At 51.2% G+C, this 27671-nt stretch overlaps 1 protein-coding gene across 1 annotated transcript; it reads left to right on the forward strand.

Moving 5' to 3' along the window:
- Nucleotides 1-260: 260 nt before the first annotated feature.
- LOC140904150 (class I histocompatibility antigen, F10 alpha chain-like) lies at nt 261-26730 on the forward strand. The gene is made up of 8 exons (XM_073326461.1): nt 261-447; nt 9753-10016; nt 16956-17231; nt 18951-19226; nt 20302-20406; nt 20825-20857; nt 24150-24191; nt 24759-26730. Exons 1-8 carry the CDS (start codon nt 261-263, stop codon nt 24761-24763), a joined length of 1188 nt encoding a protein of 395 aa, XP_073182562.1. The 3' UTR covers nt 24764-26730.
- Nucleotides 26731-27671: the final 941 nt, after the last annotated feature.

Raw genomic sequence — 27671 nt, forward strand, 5'->3', positions numbered from 1 at the left:
GCTCGGACTGCCCCCCCCTCCGCCTGCCGGCCCCGCCGGGCTCTGCCCAGCGACCGGTGACGGCGCCGGGGCTCCGCGTCGCGATTGGCGGGAGGCTCGGGGGCAGGAGCTGGCTCCGCCCCCCGCGGCGTTCTCGGGTCCCGCGCCGAACCCGCCCCTCCTCTCCCGCTCGGACTTTCGTTTTCCCTTCGCCTGCCGGCCCCGCCGGGATCTGCCCAGCGACTAGTGACGAAACGGGACTCCGCGTCGCGGTTGGCGGGATGCCCTCTCCCCAGCCAATCCCTGCAGGCCGGAGGCTCCCGGGGCAGGAGCTGGCTCCGCCCCCCGCGGCGTTCTCCAATCTCGGGGCCGCGTCCGGCCGCGCTGCGGGGGGTCCGGGCCTGGCGCTGGCGCTGCGCCTCCTGCTGCCGCTGCTGGGGGCTGCAGCCCTGCCGGGGGCCCGATCCCGTCAGCATCGGGGGGGGCAGGACGGGGGCAGCCGGGCTGGGGGGAGCTGGGTGCCGGGGGGGGGCGGTTCTGGGCTCTGCGTTCAGAGGTGTCGGGAGACCCCCCCGCGCCCCCCGGCACTGAGCGGTCGCTGACAGGGATCAGTGACGTTGCTATAGTGACCGGGGGGGGGTCCTGGCCCCCTTGTGCCCGGCGCTGCCGGGGGCTGCGGGGACAATGTGCCGTGGGGAGCGGAGCGCCCCTGACCCGAGCGGTGACCCCGGCGTCTCCCGCCGACCTCCCCCAGCCGCGGGGTGCGGCCCCGCTCGGACCGGCACCCATGGGTGCTGCACCCGCCGACCAGCCCCTCGCGGCCCCGTGCGGCTCCCGGGCTGCGGGGCATCCCCGGGGCCAGGCGCTCAGACCCGCGTCCCGTGGGCAGAGCCGGGCTGAGGGTTAGCGGGGGGAGGAAATTGACCCCCCAGACAGACCAGGGGTCAGTGACGGGAAAAGGCTTCTCGGGTCTCTCGGACCTTTAATGGCTCCCGGACGGTTCCTCACGCCGGGCGTCACCCCAGGGCCCGGGACTCCCGCGTGCGGCTTGTCCTCGGCTCCGTCCAGCCGGGCTCCGTCAGCACCAGTCTCCTCGCACCCACCGTCCCCAATGGGTCCTGTCTGTCCTGGAAGCAGGTCCTTCGAGGCGTCATCCCAGGGAGGAGATGTCAGCCCCGCTCTCTCTCTGGCCGCGTGTTGGCGCCCCGGGGCGGGGGAGAGTTTGGAGCCCCTGGATCTGTGCGTTAGTCGGGTCTTCGTTTGGGCGAGGTGAGCTCCCGCGGCAGAGCCCAGAACAGCTGCTGCGTTTGTGCGGTTGGGGTCTCCTGAACCTGCCGGAGAAAGAGCTTCCGGATCCCTGCAGGGTGGGGTGAGGAGAGGGGAAGGCCCATCCTGCTTTTCCAGGTGTGGACTTGAATCTTCCTTGTTCCCCAGGAGGCAGCAGCTCAGGCCCTGGGGAGCTCAGCAGCCCGTATTGAGCTGGGTGAGGCTGCGGGGTGGGTTTCGGGTTTCCTTAAAGTGGTTTAACGTGCATTGGTGCCCTTGTGTCACCTCAGTAACAGGCTTGGTTTGACCTAAAGAGGGTTAGGCCACAGAGCACAGAATCATAGAATATCAGGGCTGGAAGAGACCTCGGGGGAGCCAACACGCGGCCAGAGACAGAGCAGGTTAACATCTCCTTCCTAGGATGACACCTCGAACGACCTGCTTCCAGGACACATATGACCCATTGGGGACTGTGGGTGTGACTAGACTGGTGCTGACAGAATGAGGGGCGATCAGCAGGTTATCTCAAGTGCCTATATACAAATGCACAACGCCTTGGAAACAAGCAGGGAGAACTGGAGGTCCTGGTGATGTCAAGGAATTATGACGTGATTGGAATAACAGAGACTTGGTGGGATAACTCACATGACTGGAGTACTGTCATGGATGGTTATAAACTGTTCAGGAAGGACAGGCAGGGCAGAAAAGGTGGGGAAGTAGCACTGTATGTAAGGGAGCAGTGTGACTGCTCAGAGCTCCGGTACGAAACTGCAGAAAAACCTGAGTGTCTCTGGATTAAGTTTAGAAGTGTGAGCAACAAGAGTGATGTAGTGGTGGGAGTCTGCTATGGACCACCGAACCAGGGGGATGAGGTGGACGAGGCTTTCTTTCGGCAACTCGCAGAAGCTACTAGATCGCATGCCCTGGTTCTCATGGGCGACTTTAATCATCCTGGTATCTGCTGAGAGAGCATTACAGCGGTGCATAGACAATCCAGGAAGTTTTTGGAAAATGTAGGGGACAATTTCCTGGTGCAAGTGCTGGAGGAGCCAACTAGGAGGAGAGCTTTTCTTGACCTGCTGCTCACAAACCGGGAAGAATTAGTAGGGGAAGCAAAAGTGGATGGGAATCTGGGAGGCAGTGACCATGAGTTGGTTGAGTTCAGGATCCTGACACAGGGAAGAAAGGTAAGCAGCAGAATACGGACCCTGGACTTCAGGAAAGCAGACTTCGACTCCCTCAGGGAACTGATGGGTAGGATTCCCTGGGGGACTAACATGAAGGGGAAAGGAGTCCAGGAGAGCTGGCTGTATTTCAAGGAATCCCTATTGAGGTTACAGGGACAAACCATCCCAATGAGTCGAAAGAATAGTAAATATGGCAGGCGACCAGCTTGGCTTAACAGTGAAATCCTTGCATATCTTAAACATAAAAAAGAAGCTTACAAGAAGTGGAAGATTGGACAAATGACCAGAGAAGAGTACAAAAATGTTGCTCGGGCGTGTAGGAATGAAATCAGGAGGGCCAAATTGCACCTGGAGCTGCAGCGAGCAAGAGATGTTAAGAGTAACAAGAAGGGTTTCTTCAGGTATGTTGGCAATAAGAAGAAAGCCAAGGAAAGTGTGGGCCCCTTACTGAATGAGGGAAGCAACCTAGTAACGGAGGATGTGGAAAAAGCTAATGTACTCAATGCTTTTTTTTTTGCCTCTGTCTTCACAAACAAGGTCAGCTCCCAGACTGCTGCGCTGGGCAACACAGCATGGGGAGTAGGTGGCCAGCCCTCTGTGGAGAAAGAAGTGGTTAGGGACTATTTAGAAAAACTGGACGTGCACAAGTCCATGGGGCCGGATGCGTTGCATCCGAGAGTGCTAAAGGAGTTGGTGGCTGTGATTGCAGAGCCATTGGCCATTATCTTTGAAAACTCATGGCGATCGGGGGAAGTCCCGGACAACTGGAAGAAGGCTAATGTAGTGCCCATCTTTAAAAAAGGGAAGAAGGAGGATCCTGGGAACTACAGGCCAGTCAGCCTCACCTCAGTCCCCGGAAAAATCATGGAGCAGGTCCTCAAGGAATCAATCCTGAAGCACTTACATGAGAGGAAAGTGATCAGGAACAGTCAGCATGGATTCACCAAGGGAAGGTCATGCCTGACTAATCTAATCGCCTTCTATGATGAGATTACTGGTTCAGTGGATGAAGGGAAAGCAGTGGATGTATTGTTTCTTGACTTTAGCAAAGCTTTTGACACGGTCTCCCACAGTATTCTTGTCAGCAAGTTAAAGAAGTATGGGCTGGATAAATGCACTATAAGGTGGACAGAAAGTTGGCTAGATTGTCGGGCTCAACGGGTAGTGATCAATGGCTCCATGTCTAGTTGGCAGCCAGTATCAAGTGGAGTGCCCCAAGGGTAGGTCCTGGGGCCGGTTTTGTTCAATATCTTCATAAATGATCTGGAGGATGGTGTGGATTGCACTCTCAGCAAATTTGCGGATGATACTAAACTAGGAGGAGTGGTAGATATGGTGGCAGGTAGGGATAGGATACAGAGGGACCTAGACAAATTGGAGGATTGGGCCAAAAGAAATCTGATGAGGTTCAACAAGCATAAGTGCAGGGTCCTGCACTTAGGACGGAAGAATCCAATGCACGGCTACAGACTAGGGACCGAATGGCTAGGCAGCAGTTCTGCAGAAAAGGACTAGGGGTGACAGTGGACGAGAAGCTGGATCTGAGTCAACAGTGTGCCCTTGTTGCCAAGAAGGCCAATGGCATTTTGGGATGTATAAGTAGGGGCATAGCCAGCAGATGGAGGGATGTGATCGTTCCCCTCTATTCGAAATTGGTGAGGCCTCATCTGGAGTACTGTGTCCAGTTTTGGGCCCCACACTAGAAGAAGGATGTGGATAAATTGGAAAGAGTCCAGCGAAGGGCAACAAAAATGATTAAGGGTCTGGAACACATGACTTATGAGGAGAGGCTGAGGGAACTGGGATTGTTTAATCTGCAGAAGAGAAGAATGAGGGGTGATTTGATAGCTGCTTTCAACTACCTGAGAGGTGGTTCCAAAGAGGATGGTTCTAGACTATTCTCAGTGGTCGAAGATGACAGGACAAGGAGTAATGGTCTCAAGTTGTAGTGAGGAAGGTTTAGGTTGGATATTATGAAAAACTTTTTCACTGGGAGGGTGGTGAAACACTGGAATGCATTACCTAGGGAGGTGGTGGAATCTCCTTCCTTAGAAGTTTTTAAGGCCAGGCTTGACAAAGCCCTGGCTGGGGTGATTTAAATGGGGATTGGTCCTTCTTTGAGCAGGGAGTTGGACTAGATGACCTCCTGAGGTCCCTTCCAACCCTGATATTCTATGATGATTCTCAGGAGGGCATCTAGTCCAACCCGCTGCTCAAAGCAGGACCAACATCAACTAAATCATCCCAGCCAGGGCTTTGTCAAGCTGACCTTGAAGGATGGAGATTCTACCATCTCCCTAGGTAAACCTCCTAGTGAAATAGTTCTTCCTAATATCCAACCTAGACCTCCCCCACTTCAACTTGAGACCATTGCTCCTTGTTCTGTCATCTGCCATCACTGAGAACAGCCTAGATCCATCATCTTTGGAACCCCCGTTCCAGTAGTTGAAGGCTGCTGTCAAATCCCCCCTCACTCTTCTCTTCTGCAGACTAAATAACCCCAGTTCCCTCAGCCTCTCCTCATAAGTCATGTGCCCCAGCCCCCTAGTCATTTTTGTTGCCCTCCGCTGGACTCTTTCCAATTTGTCTACATCCTTTCTGGAGTGGGGGGACCAAAACTGGATGCAGTACTCCAGATGTGGCCTCACCAGTGCCAAATAGAGGGGAACGATCACGTCCCTCGATCTGCTGGCAATGCTCCTACTAATGCAGCCCAAGATGCCGTTAGCCTTCTTGGCAACAAGGGCACACTGCTGACTCATCCCCAGCTTCTTGTCCACTGTAATCCCAGGTCCTTTCTGCAGAACTGCCGCTTAGCCAGTCGGCCCCCAGCCTGTAGCGGTGCATGGGATTCTTCCATCCTAAGTGCAGGACTCTGCACTTGTCCTTGTTGAACCTCATCAGATTTCTTTTGGCCCAATCCTCCAGTTTGTCTAGGTCACTCTGGAGCCTATCCTCCAGCGTATCCACCTCTCCTCCCAGTTTAGTGTCATCCATGAACTTTCTGAGGGTGCAATCCATCCCATCATCCAGATTATTAATAAGGATGTTGAACAAAACCAGGCCCAGGACCGACCCCTGGGGCACTCCGCTTGATACCAGCTGCCAACTAGACATGGAGCCACTGATCCCTACCTGTTGAGCCCGATGATCTAGCCAGCTTTCTATCCACCTTATAGTCCATTCATCCAGCCCATACTTCTTTTACTTGCTGGCAAGAATACTGTGGGAGACCATGTCAAAAGCTTTGCTAAACTCAAGATATATCACATGCACCACTTTCCCCATATCCAGAGAGCCAGTTCTCTCATCATAGAAGGCAATCAGGTTGGTCAGGTATGACTTGTCCTTGGTGGATCCATGTTGACTGGTCCCGATCAGCTTCCTCTCCTCCAAGTGCTTCAAAATGAATTCCTTGAGGATCTGCTCCATGATTTTTCCAGGGACTGAGGTGAGGCTGACCAGTCTGTACAGTAGTTCCCCGTATTCTCCTTCTCCCCTTTTTTAAAGATGGGCACTATATTTGCCTTTCTCCAGTCGTCCGGCACCTCCCCCGATGGCCACGAGTTTTCAAAGATAATGGCCAATGACTCTGCAGTCACATCAGCCAACTCGCTCAGCACCCTCGGATGCATTAGATCCGGCTCCGTGGATTTGTGAATGTCAGCTTTTCTAAATAGTCCTTAACCAAGTGGCTCTTAAACTTTTTTACTGGTGACCCGTTTCACATCGCAAGCCTCTGAGTCCGACCCCCCCACATAAATTAAAAACACTTTTTAATAGATTTAACACCATTATAAATGCTGGAGCAAAGCGGGGTTTGGGGTGGAGATTGACAGCTTGCGACCCCCCTGTAATAACCTTGCAACCCCTGAGGAGTCCTGAACCCCAGTTTGAGAACCGCTGCCTTAACCTGTTCTTTCACCACTGAGGGCTGCTCACCTCCTCCCCACACTGTGCTGCCCAGTGCAGCAGTCTGGGAGCTGACCCTGTCTGTGAAGACCGAGGCAGAAAAAGCATTGTGAGTACTTCAGCTTCTTCCTCATCATCTGTCACTAGGTTGCCTTTCCCATTCAGTAAGGGGCCCACATGTTCCCTGACCACCTTCTTGTTGCTAACATACATGCAGAAGCCCTTCTTGTTACCCTTCACATTCCTTGCTAGCTGTAACTCAAACTGTGCTTTGGCCTTCCTGATTACATCCCTTCATGCTCAAGAAGTATTGTTATACTCCTCCCTAATCATCTGTCCACGTTTCCACTTCTTGTACGCTTCCTTTTTGAGTTTAAGCTCACTGAAGATTTCACTGTTAAGCCAAGCTGGTCACCTGCCATATTTGCTATTCTTTCTACACATCGGGATGGTTTGTTCTTGTGCCCTAAATAAGTCTTCTCCAAAATAGAGCCAGCTCTCCTGGACTCCTTTCCCCCTCATATTAGCCTCTCAGGGGATCCTGCCCATCAGTCAAAGTCTGCTTTTCTCAAGTCCAGGGTCCGTATTCTGCTGCTCTACTTTCTTCCTTTTGTCAGGATCCTGAACTCGACCATCTCATGGTCACTGCTGCCCAGGTTGCCATCCACTTCTACTTCCCCTACCCATTCTTCCTTGTTGGTGAGCAGGTCAAGAGGAGCACAGCCCCTAGTTGGTTCCTCCAGCACTTGTACCAGGAAGTTGTCCTCAACACTCTCCAAAAACTTCCTGGATTGTCTGTGCACTGCTGTATTGCTCTCCCAGCAGATGTCAGGGTAATTGGAGTCCCCCATTAGAACCAGGGCCTGTGATCTGGAAACTTGTTAGATGTCCGAAGAAAGCCTCGTCTACCTCATCCTCCTGGTCTGGTGGTCTATAGCACACACCCACCACGACCTCACCCTTGTTGCTCTCATCTCTAAACTTAACCTAAAGACTAGAGAATGGAAACTTACAGCCAAGGCCATCTGGGTCTGTCCAGAACTTCCTCTTTTGTCCCAGTCCAGAAGCTTCTCCTCCCTCCAACAGCCCATACTTAGCCCCCAGAGGCCCCTCCTTTGTCTTTTGTTCTTGTTCCTGCCAAACATTGTCACCTGGCCTCGTCCTCAGCTCTCTGTTTTCCAGCTGGTCACAGCTGGCTGGCTTCCTGCAGAGGATGGGTCCTCCATGGTCATTAGTTGCTAGGTGCCAAATGTCCGGGCAGTTGTCTTCTGGGACCCCCCATCAGCGTGGGGCCCAGACCCCAGATAGTGAGTCATCAGTCACACCTGGATCTCTGCAGAGCAATTAATCTTTTCCCACACCTTGTTAACCATGCAGCCCACGGGGGAAACTGAGGCACACACAATATTCATTATAACACATGGGGAGAGGTGGGTGATGCTGAGACAGACCCGGTGATGGTCGGAGAAGGGGAATCAGCACTGGATAGCTCAGAGAGCAGGGCTTGGTGAACACAAGTTCAGTGCATGGCCCTTTTGAAGGGTGGGGGAGCTGACCCAGGGCTGCTGGGTGAATGCAGAGGGGAGGATGAGGAGATGGGGAGCAGAGGGTCGGATAGGCCATCGCCTTGGAAGCTGAAGTTACCAAGGATGAGTGTGGGAGGCTGGAAGGGACAGCCAGTTGTAGGGATCAGAGAGGCAGTGTATAATTCCCCTGAGCAGTGTCTGACGTCAGTGGGACGCTCACCGGCATGAAGGGATCAGGGGTTCAGTCTTTGCAGCACCAGGCCCTTTGTCTGGGAGCTGTCGCTCTTCCCCACCCCCTGCTTTGGCCCTGATCCTGCCTGTGGATCTGTGGGGTGAACCCGACTGTAGGGACGGGTGATCAGCCTGTGAGCTCCTTGGGGGAAGGGCCCGTGCAGTGACTGGCACAGGAGGGGGCCTGGTCCCTACATGGGACATAACTTATTCACGCTGTGGCTGCACCTAAGTCCAAAGCAGACTGCAAAGAGTTACAAAGGGATCTCACAAAATTTGGTGACTGAGCAACAAAATGGCAGGTGAAAATCAGTGTGGATAAATGCAAAGTACATTGGAAAACATATCCCAACTCTACATATCAAATGATGGGGTCTAAATTAGCTGTTACCACTCAAGAAAGAGCTCTTGGAGTCACTGTGGACAGTTCTCTGAAAACATCCACTCAATGTGCAGCGGCAGTCACAAAAGCGAACAGAATGTTGGGAATCATTAGGAAAGGGAGAGATAATAAGAAAATATCTTATTGCCTCTATATAAATCCATGGGATGCCCACATCGTGGATACTCTGTGCAGATGTGGTCACCCCATCAGAAAAATACCTATTGGAACTGGAAAAGGTACCGAAAAGGGCAACAAACATGATATGGGGTATAGAACAGCTTCCACAGGAGGAGAGATTAATATGACTTGAACTTTTCAGCTTGGAAAAGAGACGACTAAGGTGGCTCTGACTGAGGTCTATAAAGTCATGACTGGTGTGAAGAAAGTGAATCCGGGAGTGTTATTTACCCCCTTTACATAACACAAGAACTAGGGGTCACCAGATGAAATTAATAGGCAGCAGGTTTAAAACAAACAAAAGGAAGTATTTCTTCACACAACGCACAGTCAACCTGTGGAACTCCTTGCCAGAGGATGTTGTGAAGGCCAAGACTATAACAGGGTTCAAAAAAGAACTAGATAAGTTCATGGAGGATAGGTCCATCAATGGCTGTTAGCCAGGATGGGCAGGGATGGTGTCCCTAGCCTCTGTTTGTCAGAAGCTGGGAATGGACGACAGGAGATGATCAGTTGCTGATTGCCTGTTCTGTTTGTTCCTTCTGGGGCACCGGGCATAGGCCACTGTCGGAAGACAGGAGACTGGGCTAGATGGACCTTTGGTCTGACCCACTATGGCTGTTCTTATGTTCTTAATAAATTATCGTACATTGTGTGCACAGCTCGGGTCTGTGGCTCCCACCGCCCCCGCCCCCCTTGTATCCCGAGCTTCAGCTCCTGCATCTCCTAAAGCCCCAGCCCTTCTCCTGCTCCCCCCTCCCCCCTGCTCCCACCTGAACCCCCTTTCCTTCTTCACATTCCCCTTTACCCCCCCCCCCCCGTGCCCCAAGTACACTCTCCCTGTCAGCTCCCCTACTCCTCATACGCTCCAGCTCCTCTCCCCCTCATCCACCCCCCCCAGCCTTGCCCCCGTTCTCCTCCTCCCCCAACCCCTCTTTCTCCTGGGTCAGGCCGGTCTGTGAGCCCTTTCCCAGGTCTCCCTCCCACAGGAGCGCTCCTGAGGGCTGGCACCGCCTCATGTGTATTGCCAGGGGCTCCTGGCAGGGTCTGGTTGGGTCTGACCTCCCTGCCCCCAATCTTTCCCCCCAGGCCTGCACTCCAGGCGCATATTCCACACGGTGGTGTCCGAGCCCGGCCCGGGGCTGCCCTGGTACAGCCGTGTGGGGTACGTGGACGATCAGGTCATCTACGTCTACACCAGTGAGAAGCAGAGGGCGGAGCCTCGCCCAGCGTGGATGGCGGAGAACGAGGGCCCGGAGTTGTGGGAATTGAGGACCTTGTGGGCACGGCGCTGGGAGGCCTGGTTCAGAATCAGTCTGAACGCCCTGGGTCAGCTCTGCAACCGGACTGAGGGTGAGTGAGGGACACGGCCTGATGGACAGAGCAGGGGATGGTGGTGTCAGTGTGAACGGGGTGATGGGACGGAGAGGCCCGCAGGGGCATTTTCTCACCGGAGAAGTGTGAACGTGGGGGACAGAGGGACACAGAGGGGGCAGGGGGCTGCAGGATCGAAGATCCATGCAAAAGCATTTTTGACACCCTCCAAAATAGGACTCTCATGCTGTTCCTTCCCCAAACACCCCAGATTTCTGCTACCACTCTCACTTGCAGCTGCCTCTGCCGCCCTTCGGGGGACCCCCCGCCCCCCATGTGTGGTCATTTCCCGGGCAGAGCAGCAGAGGTGCATAGGCCAGAAGGTCCCAAAGACCCTAGAGCTAGAGCAGGGAGGGCTCTGAGACGTCTTGTCTCAATTCCCAGACACCGGGTGATGGGGAATCCCAATATCAACAGCCCCAAGTGTTGAGACATCACCAGTCAGGCCCCCAAAATCCTGAGTTTGGCTTAAATGTCGTATTTTGGGGATAATATTGGAGCTTATTTTTATTTGCCCTCTGGTTTGAGCCTTTAGGGGATAATTTCCAGGGTTTTCTCTGCTGCTAGAAGGACTAGAAGTTAGTGCTGTAAGAAAAGAGAGCTGAGACTCTCCCCTAATCCCATGAGTGCAGGAACTGGGGTTTTAATACCCCCGCTATCATGAGACACACGGTAAAGTCACAAGAGCAGGCAGTGCTGCATTCACCCAGCCCTGGGGAGAAGCTGCTCACCGGTGAGCCTCCTTCATTGTTCGCTTTGTCTTATTTCTCAGGTGAGTTTATCTAAGGTCAGATTCCTCTTCACTCCGCAGAGTGAGGGACTGACATTGACTTGGGCTGGAGAGTTAGTGAGAGAATCAGCCCCTGCAACGTGCAGAGACTCCCGGGCTTCCTTACTCCTGGCAGCACAAACCCCAGCCCGTGTCCCCCGGTTGGAGCCTCCAGGGTCAGGCAGGTTCCCGTGCACACTATCGGTAGTTGTGTAAAGAGCCTTTCTTCCTGCTCGGTCTGCAGTGTGCGGGACTATAGCCGCCTGGCCAGACCCCTGATTGTGCTGTCTTACTTAGCACGGTGATTTTCACTCGACAGTCCCCTGATTCTCCCGTGTCAGTGGTACTGGCCTGTTGCATTGGTCCTCACCCAGGAGTGTCCCCAGCCCCTTGTTGTAAACCCCCACCCCAAATCCCTCCTGGCTCCCAGCACTGAGACAGCAGCGATGAGAACTAATTCCCATTCTGTCCTGGACACATGGGCTCCTGGCAGCCCTGCCCCAGGACTAAACAACAGGGCGGAGGGTTGCCAAGTGTCTGCCCCCCTAGTGTGGGGGCCCTTTCTGTAGCTAGTTTAACCCTCTCCTGACTAGTCTCACTCATTCGTCCCCTGCTGCTGAGTCTGTCCAACCTGACCTGCTCACATGGACACTGGCCTCCCCAGTGCTGAGAGAGGGGCTCCACTCGCCCGCCCCTAAACCTGCGCTGGGGAGCTGCTGTTCTGTCCCCACCGCCCCCTCTCCAACCACTGTCCCGGCTGCCCCCTCCTGCCCTCCTCCCCCCATTTACCCCTTCCTCGCAGTCCTGGGGCAGCCAGCTCGCCGTAGACTGTCCTGAGTTCTGCATTTTGGCCACCAACAGTGTTCCCCTCTCTAGCTGCGTCTGCCCCCAATACACACATGGGGAAATTTGGGGTCTGGTCCCTCTGAGACCCCATCAGTGCTCCCACCCTGCTCATCCCTGTGGAGTGCAGCATGGAGGAGAAGAGGAGTGGGTGGGGAGGCCTGACCCACTCCACTCCTCTCGGGCTCCTGGCTTGGGATCTCTGCGTGTCTGTGACCAGCTGCCCTGCACCTCTCAAGATTCTCAGTGGTTCTCTCGTTGTTACTCCATCTCTTTTCCTCCCCGTTGTTTTCTCACCTTTTGACTTTAGTTGATTGGTGTAAATAGTTAGTTGGACTCTCGTAGCAGAGTTTCCTCTGCTCCTGGAACTGGGCATGTCTCTATCTCCGGGCTTCAAACCCGGGGCCTCCTGCAGCGAGCCCATGCCTTTGAGTGACCTGCACTCTAGCTGTCTGAAATGCTTGGATGAGACTCCTCTTGTGGATCACTGTCAGCTCTGCCACCGGTTCAGTCCACATCTGAAAAAGGACAGGGAGGCCAGGCCGAAGTCCCTCCTGATGGAAGCCGCACTCAGACCTGCTTCGGAGCCGAGCCAGTCAAACTTGGCACCGTGTACCTCAGTGCTGGTACGAAGAGCTGCTGCAGAGAGAGTCTGTACGGGAGTCTCGGCACCGTTCCCCATGCCCAGGGCCAAGAAAGAAACATAAGCAGCAGCTGTCTGAGAGGTTCCCCATCTCTAAGAATGGACAAGCATGGGGAGTGCAGGGGAGTGCGACCTGCATCTGGCCACTCCTCTGCCCCACCTCCGCAGGCGATACCATCGACTCCGCCCTGTTCACAGGCTCTGTTCAGTCCAGTACCCAGATGCAATGACCTTTTTGAAACCCCTGGTGTTTCCCTCTGCTGCCTGGGCCCCCGTGTCGATGCTCCTACTCAGTGGTGTCTGAGAGGAGGATTCCTCTGTCACACTGAACAGCAGCTGATCCGGACTATGAGCCAGGTATTGACTCTCAGAACCCAGAGCTATGGGATCCGGTTGGTGCAGAAGGAGAGGAGGAAGGTCCCATGCTGGTGCAGGCTGCCTCCTCCTCCTCGCCCCGTCCCAGAAGAGGCAGAGTTGGGTGTTCCCCCTCCCCAGGACACTTGAGGGCTCTCCAGGTGTTATGGAAGAAGGTGACCCCAAACATAGGGCTGGAAGTGAAGGTAGTTTAAAAAATCCTCCAACAGCCTGGTCAACATCTGGGCTGCAGTGGCCCCATCAAAGGTAGCTCTGCCTCTCAATGGGGTCATCATGGGTCCAGTTAAAACCCTGTGGCAGATCCCTTCCTCACTGCCCCCCACGTCAAAGAAGGCAGATAGGAAATATTATGTCACCACTAAAGGGTAGGATAACTTATACTCCCATCCCTCTCCTGGATCCTTGGTGGCCTCGGCAGCCAATGAGAAGGAAAGGCCGGGGTTGTAAAGGGCAACGCCCAAGGCGAAAGACTCAAAAAACCAAGACCATTTTGGTAGGAAAATGTATTCTACCAATGGACTACAGCTTCAGCCAACAGGCACTGCTGGGCAGATTTGACTTTCACTCCCACCTTCCTGACGGCCCGGTTCTATGAGAGCACAAGCTTCCTCAGTGGTGTTCATGGCCCAGGCCTGATCCAGGACATTTGCAGAGCAGCGACCTGGGCGTCAAGACATACTTTTTCTTCCAACTACGCCATCACCCAGCAAGCTAGAGATGACACTGGGTTTGGTTGGGCAGTGTCATAATCCACGTGTCCATGAACTCCGAGCCCACCTCTTATGGTCTGCTTGGGAGTCACCAAAGGTGGAAGGGACGTGTGCAAGCATTTGAAGAAGAAAAAATGGTTACTAACCTTTCTGTAATTGTTGTTCTTTGAAACATGTGGCACACGCCCATTCCACGAGCCACCCTCCTACCCCTCTGTTGGAGTTGCTGGCAAGAAGGAACTGAGAAGGTGCGGGGGGGTCATCCGGTCCCCTCGCACCACGATATGAGCCCACCGCATTAGAGGGCGCGAGAGCCGGCCTGAGGGGTATCACGAAAAATTTCAGGCGACTGTGTGCGGGGCACACACACCTAGCGTGGAATGGACGTGTGCAACACAAGTTTCTTCAGGTATGTTAGCAACAGGAAGAAAGTCAAGGAAAGCGTAGGCCCCTTACTGAATGAGGGAGGCAACCTAGTGACAGAGGATGTAGAAAAAGCTAATGTACTCAATGCTTTTTTCACCTCTGTCTTCACGAACAAGGTCAGCTCCCAGACTACTGCAATGGGCAGCATAGCATGGGGAGGAGGTGAGCAGCCCCCAGTGGAGAAAGAAGTGGTTCGGGACTATTTAGAAAAGCTGGACAAACACAAGTCCATGGCGCTGGATGCACTGCATCTGAGAGTGCTAAAGAAGTTGGTGGATGTGATTGCAGAGCCATTGGCCATTATCTTTGAAAACTCATGGCGATTGGGGGAGGTCCCGGACAATTGGAAAAAGGCTAATATAGTTCCCATCTTTAAAAAAGGGAAGAAGGAGGATCTTGGGAACTACAGGCCAGTCAGCCTCACCTCAGTCCTTGGAAAAATTATGGAGCATGTCCTCAAGGAATCAGTTCTGAAGCACTTAGAGAGGAAAGTGATCAGGAACAGTCAGCATGGATTCACCAAGGGCAAGTCATGCCTGACTAATCTAATTGCCTTCTATGACGAGATAACTAGCTCTGTGGATGAGGGGAAAGCAGTGAATGTGTTGTTCCTTGACTTTAGCAAAGCTTTTGACACGGTCTCCCACAGTATTCTTGCCAGCAAGTTAAAGAGGTATGGGCTGGATGAATGGACTATAAGGTGGATAGAAAATTGGCTAGATTGTCGGGCTCAACGGGTAGTGATCAATGGCTCCATGTCTAGTTGGCAGCCGGTATCAAGTGGAGTGCCCCAAGGATCGGTCCTCAGGCTGGTTTTGTTCAATATCTTCATAAATGATCTGGAGGATGGTGTGGATTGCACCCTCAGCAAGTTTGGAGATGACGCTAAACTGGGAGGAGAGCTAGATACACTGGAGGGTAGGGATAGGATATAGAGGGCCCTAGACAAATTAGAGGATTGGTCCAAAAGAAATCTGATGAGGTTCAACAAGGACAAATGCAGAGTCCTGCACTTAGGACGGAAGAATCCCATGCACTGCTACAGACTAGGGACTGAATGGCTCGGCAGCAGTTCTGCAGAAAAGGACCTAGGGGTTACATGGACGAGAAGCTGGATATGTGTCAACAGTATGCCCTTGTTGCCAAGAAGGCCAGTGGCATTTTGGGATGTATAAGTAGGGGCATTGCCAGCAGCTGGAGGGACGTGATCGTTCCCCTCTATTCGACATTGGTGAGGCCTCCTCTGGAGTACTGTGTCCAGTTTTGGGCCCCACACTACAAGAAGGATGTGGAAAAATTGGGAAGAGTCCAGCGGAGGGCAACAAAAATTATTAGGGGTCTGGAACACATGAGTTAAGAGGAGAGGCTGAGGGAACTGGGATTTTTTAGTCTGCGGAAGAGAAGAATGAGGGAGGATTTGATAGCTGCTTTTAACTCCCTGAAAGGTGGATCCAAAGAGGATGGCTCTAGACTGTTCTCAGTGGTAGCAGATGACAGAACAACAAGTAATGGTCTCACGTTGCAGTGGGGGAGGTTCAGGTTGGATATTAGGAAAATCTTTTTCACTAGGAGGGTGGTGAAACACTGGAATGCGTTACCTAGGGAGGTGGTAGAATCTCCTTCCTTAGAAGTTTTTAAGGTCAGGCTTGACAACGCTCTGGCTGGGATGATTTAGTTGGGGATAGGTCCTGCTTTGAAAAGGGGGTTGGACTAGATGACCTCCTGAGGTCCCTTCCAACCCTGATATTCTATGATTCTATGATCTCTGAGAACAGCCGTCACAGGAAGGTTAGTAACCGGTTTTTGCCCAAGCCTGGGGCATGGTTCAGGGACACAGCTCAGTGGGCTCGACTCTCACCTGTGGCTGTGACCCCAAATTGTATATTAATCCCTTGGCCGACATTTTTCCAAAAGTGATTCGTGATTTTGGGGTGTCTGAGATTCAGCGGCCGGGTGCTCCCACTTTCTGATCAAGCAGCTTTAAAAGGTCTCAGTTGGGCACCCAAAATCACTAGTGATTGCTGAAAATCTAGGCATTTATCTCCAGGTATCTAATGCAGGGTGGGGGTGGGGTGAAAATACTTGGGACCCTGTGTGGGGTGTTTTTGTGCCCCCACATTCTGCCCTGTTTGCCAAGCGAGGGGTCTGATCCGTTCCCCACATGTTTCAGTCTTCCTCGTGATCCTCACAGTGTTCTCTGTTCACCACAGCCTCTCTCCCTGTCCCCTAAATTCTCCTTCCTGTTCCCATCCCCCTGCCCCCTCTAGTCTCCCTTCCTGCCTCCTGTCAGCCCAGGGGTGGCTGTATTAACTGAATCTACTCTTGGTTGTGTGTGAGAGTGGCTGCTGTTGTGAAGATTAGCCTGGCTGTAGGAAAATGGTGGCCAGCTGAACTAAGGGCCGTCAGTGGCCTGATCCTTACAGAGAATCACCTGGAGACAGTGGCCATGTGAAAAAGAGGCCAAGCATCCGAAGTTGGTGCTTTGCCGTTCCTAGATTGAGTTGGGGGCATGGGGATGATGGGGCAGGGAAACAGAGGGACCTTGTGGATTCTGTAAGGTCCTTAAACCAGAGCAGAGGTTAGTGTGGGGGACAGACCTGTACCCCCTCCCCACAGGAACGTGGGGGTAATGTGAATGGAGGAGGTGGGGGACCAAGTGACCCTGAGGATCCTGCAAAATTAATACAACCAGAGCAGGAGAGAGTGGGGTATAGACACCCTGAACTCTCTCTCTTCTCGAGAATGACCCTGACTACCAGTATTGGGGGATCATCAGAGAGCAGAAGAGACCTGGAGGGGATAGACCCCTGCAGTATCCGGAGTACTCCCTTTGGGGTTGTGCCACCCTGCACCCCTGCAGGGAGCAAACAAGAACAAGCAGCAGTGAGGTACTCCTTGAAGGGTGTGAACTCTCTGCAGCGGGGGTCTTTAGTGTACAAAGACCCAACAGATGGAGAGGGCGCCCCCTGCGAGTTTGGGTTCCCTCCTGAAAGGAGCTGGGAGGGTGTAGGACCCAACCACATAAGTGGGAATCCCATTTCTCAGGGGAGGGAGGGCCCAGTAGCAAGGGGAGGACCCACTGGGCTACCTGCAGTGGGGTCTTGGTGAGATTTTCAGAGAGAGGCTGCTGCTGACCCTCAGCTGTGTTTCAGGGTTTCACATTATCCAGACGATATACGGCTGTGATCTCCGGGAAGACAACACCACTCAGGTGTTTTACCAGGATTCGTATGATGGACGAAACTTCCTTACCTTCGATAAGGAGACCATGACTTGGGTAGCAGCAGATATTGGGGCTCAGATCACCAAGAGGAGGTGGCATGCTGAAGTAGATGATAACCAGGGATGGAAACACTACCTGGAGAAGATATGTACAGAATTCCTTAGGCAGGAAATAGAGTACGGGAAGGAGACTCTACAGAGGAAAGGTAAGGCAGGGGGACAAGCCCCACGCAGGAGTTCATTACAAGTTACATCTTCATGCCCCAGTTCCAAAGTGGAGCGGGGATAGGGGGCAGTTCATCTAACCTTGCACCAGGGATGTGTGGGGAAACAACTCTTCTCTCTTCTCCCCCGCCCCCCAGCTCTGCTGGAAAAACAGATAAGAAATTGAAAATGTTAAAAGCAGCTCACTGTAGAGAAGCTGCATCTCCAGAGCCACTTGACCAAATGAGCCCAAATTCACACCACAAATTCTAGCTCTTCCCCTGGTGTGACGCAGCGTTCTCAAGGCAGTCTGCCTGGGCGTGCGTATGTTAGAGCAGTCTGAAAAATAGACTCTGTAGAGAAAGTGCCACGCAAGCTTAATTATGGAAGTGCCACCACTTCTGTGGACACCAGCTTCATTCACTATGTAATTCTTCCTCGTTCGCTCTCTTCACCATCATATTTGTTGTGTGAGCCCAGCCCCTGTGTTCCACCAATGATGGTGGTTTTGTCCTTGTTGCCTCTTTGTCCAAACTTTTCCCACAGACATCTATGTGCTTCCTTCCATGCCATCCCCTCCATGTGGAATTGCCCTCCCCATACTAATCTGGAAGAAGGCTCCCCTTGTCCTTAAAGTTTTCCCCAAGACCTACCTTTGCTGCAACGCTTTCTTACTTTTTACTTGATTCTTTTATCAGTAAGACATCAGTTAATCACAGTCACATTTATTACCAAAGCTTTTTAGTTAAAGATTAATCAGCACAAACATAGAAGGGAAGAGGTTAAATGCTTTACCACTCCGACTCAGGAGGACAGTTGCAGCGTAGTCTGCTTCAAAATGTTAACTCGCTATTACCCACATATGTACCTTGTCTGTTATCGTGGACACAAATTTCCCAAATTAGTTAGCATCATGAACACCCTAATCTTTCCATTCCCAAACAGTTTGCACTTGCTGTTCAAGGATTCTTGAAATTTGTACCCAGTTTTTTGCAACAATTATACTAGTTGCTTATTTCTCTCACCAACTTCAGCAGAACATTATCTTGTCCTTTGTCATCTTTACAAATGTCAGGAAGAAAAAGCCAAACACAGCAGTGTAATGTGTATTTCAGTGCCAAGGGGCTGGGAAACTGATTTTTCAACGTGTGTAAATCCTTTTGAAATCCATAATATTGGGGTAAATCGTTTCGGTAAGAAGAAATTAGCCAATTAATATTAGCTAGTTTGAGGGGCAGTTTACAACCATGTGTCATTTTTTTGTTTACTGGTCCTTTCCATCTCTAATTGGTCAGTTTATCTAGTTCATTTTTTGAGCCCTAGCCAGGGCAAGATTCTTCGCTCTTTCATAACCAGGGACTGATAGGAGATGAGCACAAACGTAGCGTGTGATTAAGGATTCACATCTGTGACACCTGTATCTGGAGCTTAGTGAAGCCTTTTAAGGTACTTGTGTCACTGTGGCTGGAGCAGAGGCTTCTCATTTCCACACTCACAGAATCTGGTCAGGGACCTGGACTGGGGGTTCACCGTTGCTGATGCTGTGAATTGGGCACAGAAATCCACTAACATGGTGGTTCTCTCTCATCAGAGGGATTCCATCTCATGGACTCTCCTCTCCCACTGCTGGGGTCTCAGAATTTCATGTTGCAAAGCTCCAGCAAAGAATTCCTGGATTAGAGCTTGGAAACAGCTAACTTCAGTTTCTTCTTTTTTCCCAGTGCACCCAACAGCTAGAGTGAGTGACAGATCATCTCATGACGGCCTCACCACCCTCTCCTGTAAGGTCAGTGGGTTCTACCTCCGGGACATCACCGTGACCTGGCTGAAAAATGGGGAGAGCAGACAGCAGGAGATCTGCTCTGAAGGCATCCTACCCAATGGGGACGGGACCTACCAGACCTGGGTGACAATGGAGATTGATCCCAAGATCAAAGCCCATTATTCATGTTACGTAGAGCATGAAAGTCTGTTAGAGCCACTCTCTGTCTCTTGGGGTAAGGACTTTGTGTGTTTTGTCTGTATTTTTATTGGGAGAGGGGGAATCCATTAAACTCAAACCCTGAAAAATTCTCATTCAGATTTCTAGGCTGAAGCTGGAATTTCCTCAGAGTCTGTGAGGCCCTGTCCTCTTTGGCCCTGTCAAGGTTCCTTCCCCACTTTGAACTCTAGGATACAGATGTGGGGACCTGCATGAAAACCTCCTATGCTTATTTTTACCAGCTTAGGTTAAAACTTCCCCAAGGTACAAACTATTTTACCCTTTGCCCTGGGACTTTCGCTGCCACCACCAAACATTTAACCGGTTACTGGGAAAGAGTCGTTTGGAAACGTCTTTCCCCCAAAAAATCCTCACCAAAACCTTGCACCCCCCTTCCTGGGGAAGGTTTGATAAAAATCCTCACCAATTTGCATAGGTGACCACAGACCCAGACCCTTGGATCTTAAGAACAATAAAAAAAGCAATCAGATTCTTACAAGAAGAATTTTAATAGAAGAAAAGGTAAAAAGAATCACCTCTGTAAACTCAGGATGGTAAATACCTTACAGGGTAATTAGATTCAAAACATAGAGAATCCCTCTAGGCAAAACCTTAAGTTACAAAAAGACACACAGACAGGAATATCCATTCAATTCAGCATAGCTTATTTTCTCAGCTATTTAAAGAAATCATAATCTCATGCATATCTAGCTAGATTATTTACTAAATTCTAAGACTCCATTCCTGTTCTGTCCCCAGCGAAAGCATCACACAGACAGACCCAGACCCTTTGTTTCTCCCCCCCTTTATGAGGATTGATGAATGTTCCAAAAGTCTTCTATTTTACGTGCTACATATTTGTTATGAATTGAAGTAGTAGAGGCTGAGTGCAGGACTTTCTACGGTGGGGCGTAGTGCATGGTGGCTGCATGGAGCTCAAGGGAAGAGGTGGAGCGTTGCAGGACTCAGCCCTAACCTGGGGAGCTGATTGACGGATCCCTGCAATGGGATGAAAGGGGGTTTTAGTTGGGGGGGTGGGAGGGAAGGGAGGGATTTTTTCCCCATTGATCATTCTCTCCATTCCATTTCAGAACCAAATAACAATCTGATTCCCACTGTGGCTGGAGTTATCACTGCAGTTGTCCTGGTTGGTGTTATAATCGGAGTAGTAGTCATCTGGAAAAAGAAACGCCCAGGTAAAGAGCCTGGGATGGGGGGATTCTCTGGACTTGCCGGGCCCTGCACACCCGCCTAAGGGCAACAGCAGTTCAGGAGCCTGTGTCAGTACGGTGTAACTGCCCCATTGTGGGACTGAGCTAATGATCCCCAATGGGAGCTGCTGGAGGGCCAGACCCAGAAACTGGGTGTGGGTTAGAGTTTAGATGGGGCTAGGTTTTCCAAAGTGCTCAGCACCCAGTGCGCCGAGGTCTTTGGAAACAGTCTCATTGTGTCTTTCTCTCCTGCCAATTGTGAGCGCCTGGGACCTTGAGTCCATTACTGAGCGCCAGGGGGGCTGTGCTGGGCCAGGGGCCTGGTTTCTGAGCTGTGGACACAGATCGGAGTTGGTTCCTGCCTTGGGAGCTGCGTTCACTGAAATTTGCCTTCTCTCTGCAGGGAAGAAGGGAGATGGCTATGCTGTAGCTCAGGGTAAGTGACAAGAGACCCATCGCCTCTTTTCAAGTGGCCATCTCTGAACGGCCATCAGTATTTGCTTGTGGATTTTAGCCTGGAAGCACTGACAGGAGATCCTCGCTCCCACTCATAGGCCTTGTCTACACTGAGGATTTTAGGGAAATGTCCAACTATTGCTCTAGTACCATAGAATCGTAGGACTGGAAGGGACCTCAAGAGGACACCTCGTCCTGTTCCCTGCACTCATGGCAGGACTAGATATTATCTAGACCATCCCTGAGTAACCTGCTCTTAAAACCCTCCAATGAGGGAGATTCCACAACCTCTCTAGGCAATTTATTCCAGTGCTTAACCACCTCTTCCAGTCCTCTCTCCCATCTTCCATGACTTTTCTGAGGTATTGACTCAGATATCTCCTCTGTCAGTTCCTTGACTATTCTAGGATGCTTTTCATCAGGCCTTGGTGACTTGAAGACATCTAACTTGTCTAAATAATTTTTAACTTATTCTTTCCTTATTTTAGCCTCAGATTCTACCTCAATTTCACTGGTGTTCACTATGTTAGACATCCAATCACTATGAAACGTTTGGGTGAAAACTGAAACAAAAAAGTCATATAGCCCTTTCCCCATTTTCACATGTTCTGTTATTGTCTTTCCTTCCTCATTGTCTAATGGGCCTACCCTGTCCTTAGTCTTCCTCTTGCTTCTAATGTATTTGTAGAATGTTTTCTTGTTACCCTTTATGTCTCTAGCTAGTTTGATCTCGTTTTGTGCCTTGGCCTTTCTAATTTTGCCTCTACATACTTGTGTTATTTGTTTACAGTTTTCCTTTGTAATTTGATCTCGTTTCCACTTTGTGTAGGACTCTCTTTTGATTTTTAGATCATTGAAGATCTCCTGGTTAAGCCAGCATGGTCTCTTGCCATCCTTCATTTCTTTCCTGTGCAGTGGGATAATTTGCACTTGTGCTCTTGATAATGTCTCCTTGAGAACTTTCCAACTCTCCGGAACTGTTTTTCCTCTTAGACTTGCTTCCCATGGGATCTTACCTTAGTAAACTCAGGGAGTTGCTAAAGTCTGCCTTCTTGAAATCCATTATTTTATTGTGTTGTTTTCCCTCCTACCATTCTTTAGAATCATGTTCTGTCATTTCATGATCACATTCACCAAAGCTGCCTTCCACTTTCAAATTCTCAACCAGTTCCTCCCTATTTGTCAAACCAAATCTAGAACAGCCTCTCCCCTAATAGCTTTCTCCACATTCTGAAAGAAAAATTGTCTCCAATACATTCCAAGAACTTGTTGGATAATCTGTGCCCTGCTGTGTTGTTTTCCCAGCAGAGGTCTTCTTCAGTAGTGTAGAGTGGCTGTAGACACATGTTCTCTAACCTTGCTCCGAGGAAGTCCTAGATGATACAAGGGTTAAAAACACCTGAACCCCATCTCCTCAATTGCTCCACCCCTGCTCTCTCTGGTGGAACTGCATGGCTTGCGGGCATGGGTCCCAATTTTAGTAGTGTAGACAAGGCGATAGTCAGGAATGTATACAGTGGTTTTGGGCTGAATTATTATCCCCCTAGAGCTGTGCTGTGTGTGGCTGAGTGTGACCCTGAAGGTGTCTGACCTGCTTTTAATGTTACACTTCATTTGACTTACCTGAAAGTTGGTTTGGTGCTTGTGAAATCTGGGCCTGATCCAAAGCCTTTGAAGCCAATGGGAGTCTTTCCACTGACTTCAGATCAGCACCACTCTGTCACCTCGATGACAACAAGTTCAAATCCCCTCCTCAATTGTCTCCTGTAATTAGCTTTACCAACAGGATCAAGACTAAAACTATGGGAAATATTTACATCAATTATCGACTGCATCTGAGGCCCTCTAATGTCTGGTATGAAGAGCCAGTATAAAGTGCACAGATCTGCCGGGCCCTGCTAGGGGGTAGTCATCCAGCTCTCTCTCTATGCTCTCAGGGGTCCCCCAGCAGGTAACGGAGGTGGTTTGAGAAGTGCCAACAAAACCTCCGCAGAGCACCACCCTACCTCCTACAGCTGGCCCTCAGTCTTGCCTCCTTCCCTCCTCCTCGTTACTCCAGAACAACAGAAATTCACGTGCAAGAACTTTGTTAATGGGGAGTTAAGGTGGCAGGAGCTCAGCCCTGCCCTGGGCTCCCTGTGTCCTTTCGGAATGGGAGTGTTTAATTCCCAGAAGTCAAAGGTTGGCAAACCAGGATATGCAGAGGTATTATGGCGAAATTCACAGCCATAAAAAACGCATCACGGACCATGAAATCTATACAGATTTCACAGGGGAGAACAGCATTTCTCTAACTGGGGGTCCAGACCCAGAAGAGGGTTGTGGGGGGAGAAGGGGGTTTGCAAGGTTATTGGAGGGGATCACAGTATAGCCACCCTTACTTCTGTGCTGCCTTCAGAGCTGGGGAGCCAGAGAACGGTGTCTGCTGGCCAGGCACCCAGCCCTGAAGGCAGTGCCCCCCCAGCAGCAGCGCAGACGTAAGGGTGGCAATGCCGTGACCCATCGACAATAACCTTGCTGCCCCCCTCCCCCCAGCCGCTTTTTGGGTCAGGACCCTACAGGTACAACACTGTGAAATTTCAGATTTAAATAGCTGAAATGATGAAAATGACAATTTTTTACATCCTGTGACTGAAATTGACCAAAACCGACCATGAATTTGGTAAGGTCTTAATTATGATGCTTCCCACGCAACTCAAACTCTGCCCCAGTGGGTCTGGGAATAGGAACAGGGAATAGACCAGCACCATGCCAAACCAAACTTGTCCTTGTCTGTGTGCCCAGCACCGCTCCAAATCCACATTCCTTTTCATACCGTCCACACTGTTCGGAGCAGCGCCATTGATTAAGGCGGGAATTGCTGTTCATTGGCGGGGGGGAGGGTGACGTCTGTGGTCTGCGTGAGGGACCCCTCTGGGCACAGCCCAAAGGAGGTGGAGTTGAGGTTGTTTGGCAGGAGTATCCTTAGCCCAGCATCTCCTGTTTTGCCAGCCGTTGAATGTTGAGTAGTCTGGGCTCCCGTTCTGACGAGGCATGAAGAGCACAGAGCAGTGCTGTCCCCCTGCAGTGGTGACGTTTTTCGCACGTGAATAATGGAAATCCTGGGCAGCTGCCCTGTAGGCTGGTCTGTGCACCAACCACCTCACTGCTCGGGAAGAGTGAGGTGATGACTGTTCCCTTTGGATAGGAGTCCCCGTATCTACTAACTACGCTGAAACCCTGTCCTGTGAGAGACGCTAATGTACTCTCTCTTCTCCTCCTCCTCTGCACAGCAAACAACCAAGGATCTAGTGGCTCTGACCTATCTGCCCAGGGTAAGTGAGGGGGGCTCTAGCCTAGGGGTTCACTGCTCTCACTGAGGCCTCTGGAGAGAAAGACCTAGTCCAAGTCATTGGACCCTGAGTCTCCCTGGCCCATCCCCTCGAGCAAACCAGCCCCAAGGAGCAGAACAGGGGAGTTTGGGATCTCTTATTTCCCTTTTATTCACACTGGGGGTGCAGGAGCAGGTTTGCAGCCAAATCCCCTTTATTTTCTCAGTGATGACTTTAGGTGTGAAAGACTCTAGTGAGAGGGATTTCTCTGTGGCTGCTGACACAGCGTGGGCTGAGCTCAGCTTTTGCAAGGATAACTCCAGCTGCTTCAGAGAACAGTCTCCAGTGAACTGCAGGGAGGAAGCAGTAGGGACAGAGCCCAGCCCTTGGGGCTCCAGGAACCCGGGTCTCTGACCCTGGAGCTACAAGCTCTGTCAGCGGGGTTAGAGATTTTGTCCACTGAACCCTGCAGCCACTCGGGCGACCGCCCCAACCGCAGCCTGCACTGTCATTGCAAAACATGATGGCAGGTTCCCTTTGACAGACGTTGCCTTTGTTTAACTTCTGCAGCTTAACTGAGCCTGGTGGAGTCCGTGCCACGGCCTGAGCGGACCCCCGAGAGAAAGACGGATGAGCTCTGCTCTGTCTCCCTGCAAGAACCAGTCAACCCCTCCCTAGCTTTCCTCTGGCGCTTGGAGCGTCCCATGTGGGATTTCCGGCCTCGTCTCTCTGCTCACTGAACCACGTTTTGCTTTTCAGATGTCATAGTTTTCTGTAATAATGTTTTATTTGCACAAAATAATTTCCAACATTTTAATGGATAAAAACTCTGTTAGTCAGAGTTCAGTGTTTGCCCCATTCAGTGTGGGCACGCCGTGCTCTGGCTGAGCGGTGCGGTCTGCAGACCCTGGACGGGGCGCTAGGTCTGTCAGCAGTAACTGCTTGTGCGTCTGTGGTGGGGATGGCTTTTTTTCCTGCTGAATTTCATGATTATAACACGGTAAATGGCCGGGTCTACTCGCAGCTGGTCGCGCTGCTGCCATCATCAGCTGAGGACGTCTGTTGGACAGGAATAAGTGTCTGCGTTTAGTTTGTAAGTGCCTCTAACATCCTTTTCACCATTCATAGAGCCATAGAAATGCTGGGCTAGAAGGGCCCTCAAGAGGCCATCAAGTCCAGCCCTGATCTCAGGCAGCACCAAGTTAACCTAGACCATCCCTGACAGATGTTTGTCCAACCTGTCCTTAAAAACCTCCAACGACGGGGATTCCACATCCTCTCTAGGCAACCTGTGAGACGAAGTGGGGATTTTCCTAACGTTGCGTATGTATACTGTGTGCCTCAGTTTCCCCCGTGTGCTGCATGTCTAACCCAGGTGGGAGGTGGGGTGTCTGTTGTTGTAGAGGACCAGGTGTGACCCAGTCTAGCAGCCTGGACCCCAGACCATGGCCTGGGCACTTTGTAACGTAGCGACTGATGATCTGAAGGCCCATCCCAACTTGGAGCCAGCCAGTTATGGGCAGCAGAGAGAACAGAGAGCTGAAGAGAGAGTCACCTGGAGACCTGTTTGCCCGGGAAAGAAGACAGATGGAAGTGGGGCCTTGGAGGTGATATGGGGTGGGCCACAGAAAGGAGGATTCACTTCTGGTCTGGGAACAAAGAGCGGCCTGAGCCCACCTGGATGGGGACAGACCCTGATGGACACCCCTGAGAATGTCTTGTGCTGTGCTCCAGACGTACAATAAACCCTTCTGTGCTGCGCTGGCTGAGAATTGCTGCAGGCTCGAGAGAGGCAGGCATGCTGGAGGCTCAGACGGGCGGTACTGGGAGGCAGAGGAGAAGCCTACAGCTTAAACCCTGAGCAAAGAGTGTGACCTCGTGTAGGGTCAATACTCTGAAAGGCCGGTTCCCCCCAGGGGCCATACGGAGCCAAGAGGGCACTGGCCTGTGAGTCTGTGACAACCTGTCCCACACTGAACTGTCCTTAGAGCTAGAGAGTTTTCCTAATGTCTAACCTAAATCCCCCCGTCTCCTACTGTCAGTGCACCTGGAGAACACTTGATCACCGTCCTCTTCAGAGCAGCCCTTAATGCTGGGGTAGATAATTATTTTTTGTCAAGGTCCAAATTTCTTGGTCAAGATATAGCCACGGTCCAGACTCAAGAGAAATATTTTTCACACCACAAGTGCCCCTGTTCAACGACCGCCTGCAGTGCTGTGAAATGTGCCCAGGGCCTATATTGTTTATATTCTTAGTGCCTTAAATGAAAAATAAAATCAAGCCACGGTATAGCCTAAAAATAACCTCCAAGAAAGATAACGAGGAGTCTGGTGGGCCCACGAAAGCTTATGCCCAAATAAATCGGTTAGTCTTTAAGGTGCCACCGGACTCCTTGTTGTTTTTGGGGATACAGACTAACCTGGCTCCCCCTGATACTTGTCTCCAAGAAAGATGTAATTTATCTGAAACGTTGAAAAAGTGTTTAGAAAAATGTCTAATAGATGCAACTATTAAGCATTAAAAATACTTTCAGGCAACAGGTTTAAGTCTGTGTGTGGGTTTTCTCAAATCCGGTTATTGTAGGCATATCTGCACAGAGAGAGAGAAACAGATTCAAAACTTTTTCAGCCGTTTGTGGTTTATTTACCATCAGTATCAGAGTTTGAAAGAAACACTTAGTACACCTGAACTCTTCATCTTTTATGATTCAAGCCTTTCCACTAACAAACTCCCACCCACCACCACTCCCAGATCCTTCTCAGCACCGCTGCTGCCGAGCCAGTTTGCCTCATTCTGTATTTGTGCATCTGGTTTTCCTTCCCTACGTGGCGCACCTCACATTGGTCTTTGTTGAATTTCATTTTGTCGTCTGTTGCCCAGTTCTCCAATTTATCCAAGTCCCTCTGAATTTTAGCTCTATCCTCCAAAGTGCTGGCAACCTCCTTCCCCCGACCCCGCAGCTTTGTGTCATCTGCAGCATTGATCAGTCTGCTCTCTGTACCTACATCCAGGTCATTAATAAGGATGTTAAACGCTGGAGCCAGAACAGATCCCTGGGGAACCCCACTTAAGACCTTCTCTTTTGCCCTCACAATTTACAGCTCTCTCCTCCCCCTCGGGGTGCAGTGACCCTCTACGGGTTAACAGGACCTTTTTGCAGTGAAAGAGCCTTTATCACACTGTGAATATTCTTAAACATGTACATGTATTTGTTAGCAATCAGCAGCTGATCAGCAGAATACACTCACCGAGCATCTAATGCTCACCACTCCCAATAAAGCAGACAGACGTCTCCTAATGGCCAGTCAGCGTTGTGTCATCTGGGGCTCTGGCTTCTCCACAGTCTGGTCATGCAAGGGATAAAAATCCGAGCCGTTCTGGCCTTGAGCCGAATCCCCGAGTTACGTTCCAATGAGCTTGTTTTCTCACCCTCCGGATAGAGTTAAAATAAGAGTTCTTCTTACAATACCTTCTTCGCCAAG

This window comes from Lepidochelys kempii, chromosome 28, assembly GCF_965140265.1.
Source record: "Lepidochelys kempii isolate rLepKem1 chromosome 28, rLepKem1.hap2, whole genome shotgun sequence".
Classification (NCBI taxonomy): Eukaryota; Metazoa; Chordata; order Testudines; family Cheloniidae; genus Lepidochelys; species Lepidochelys kempii.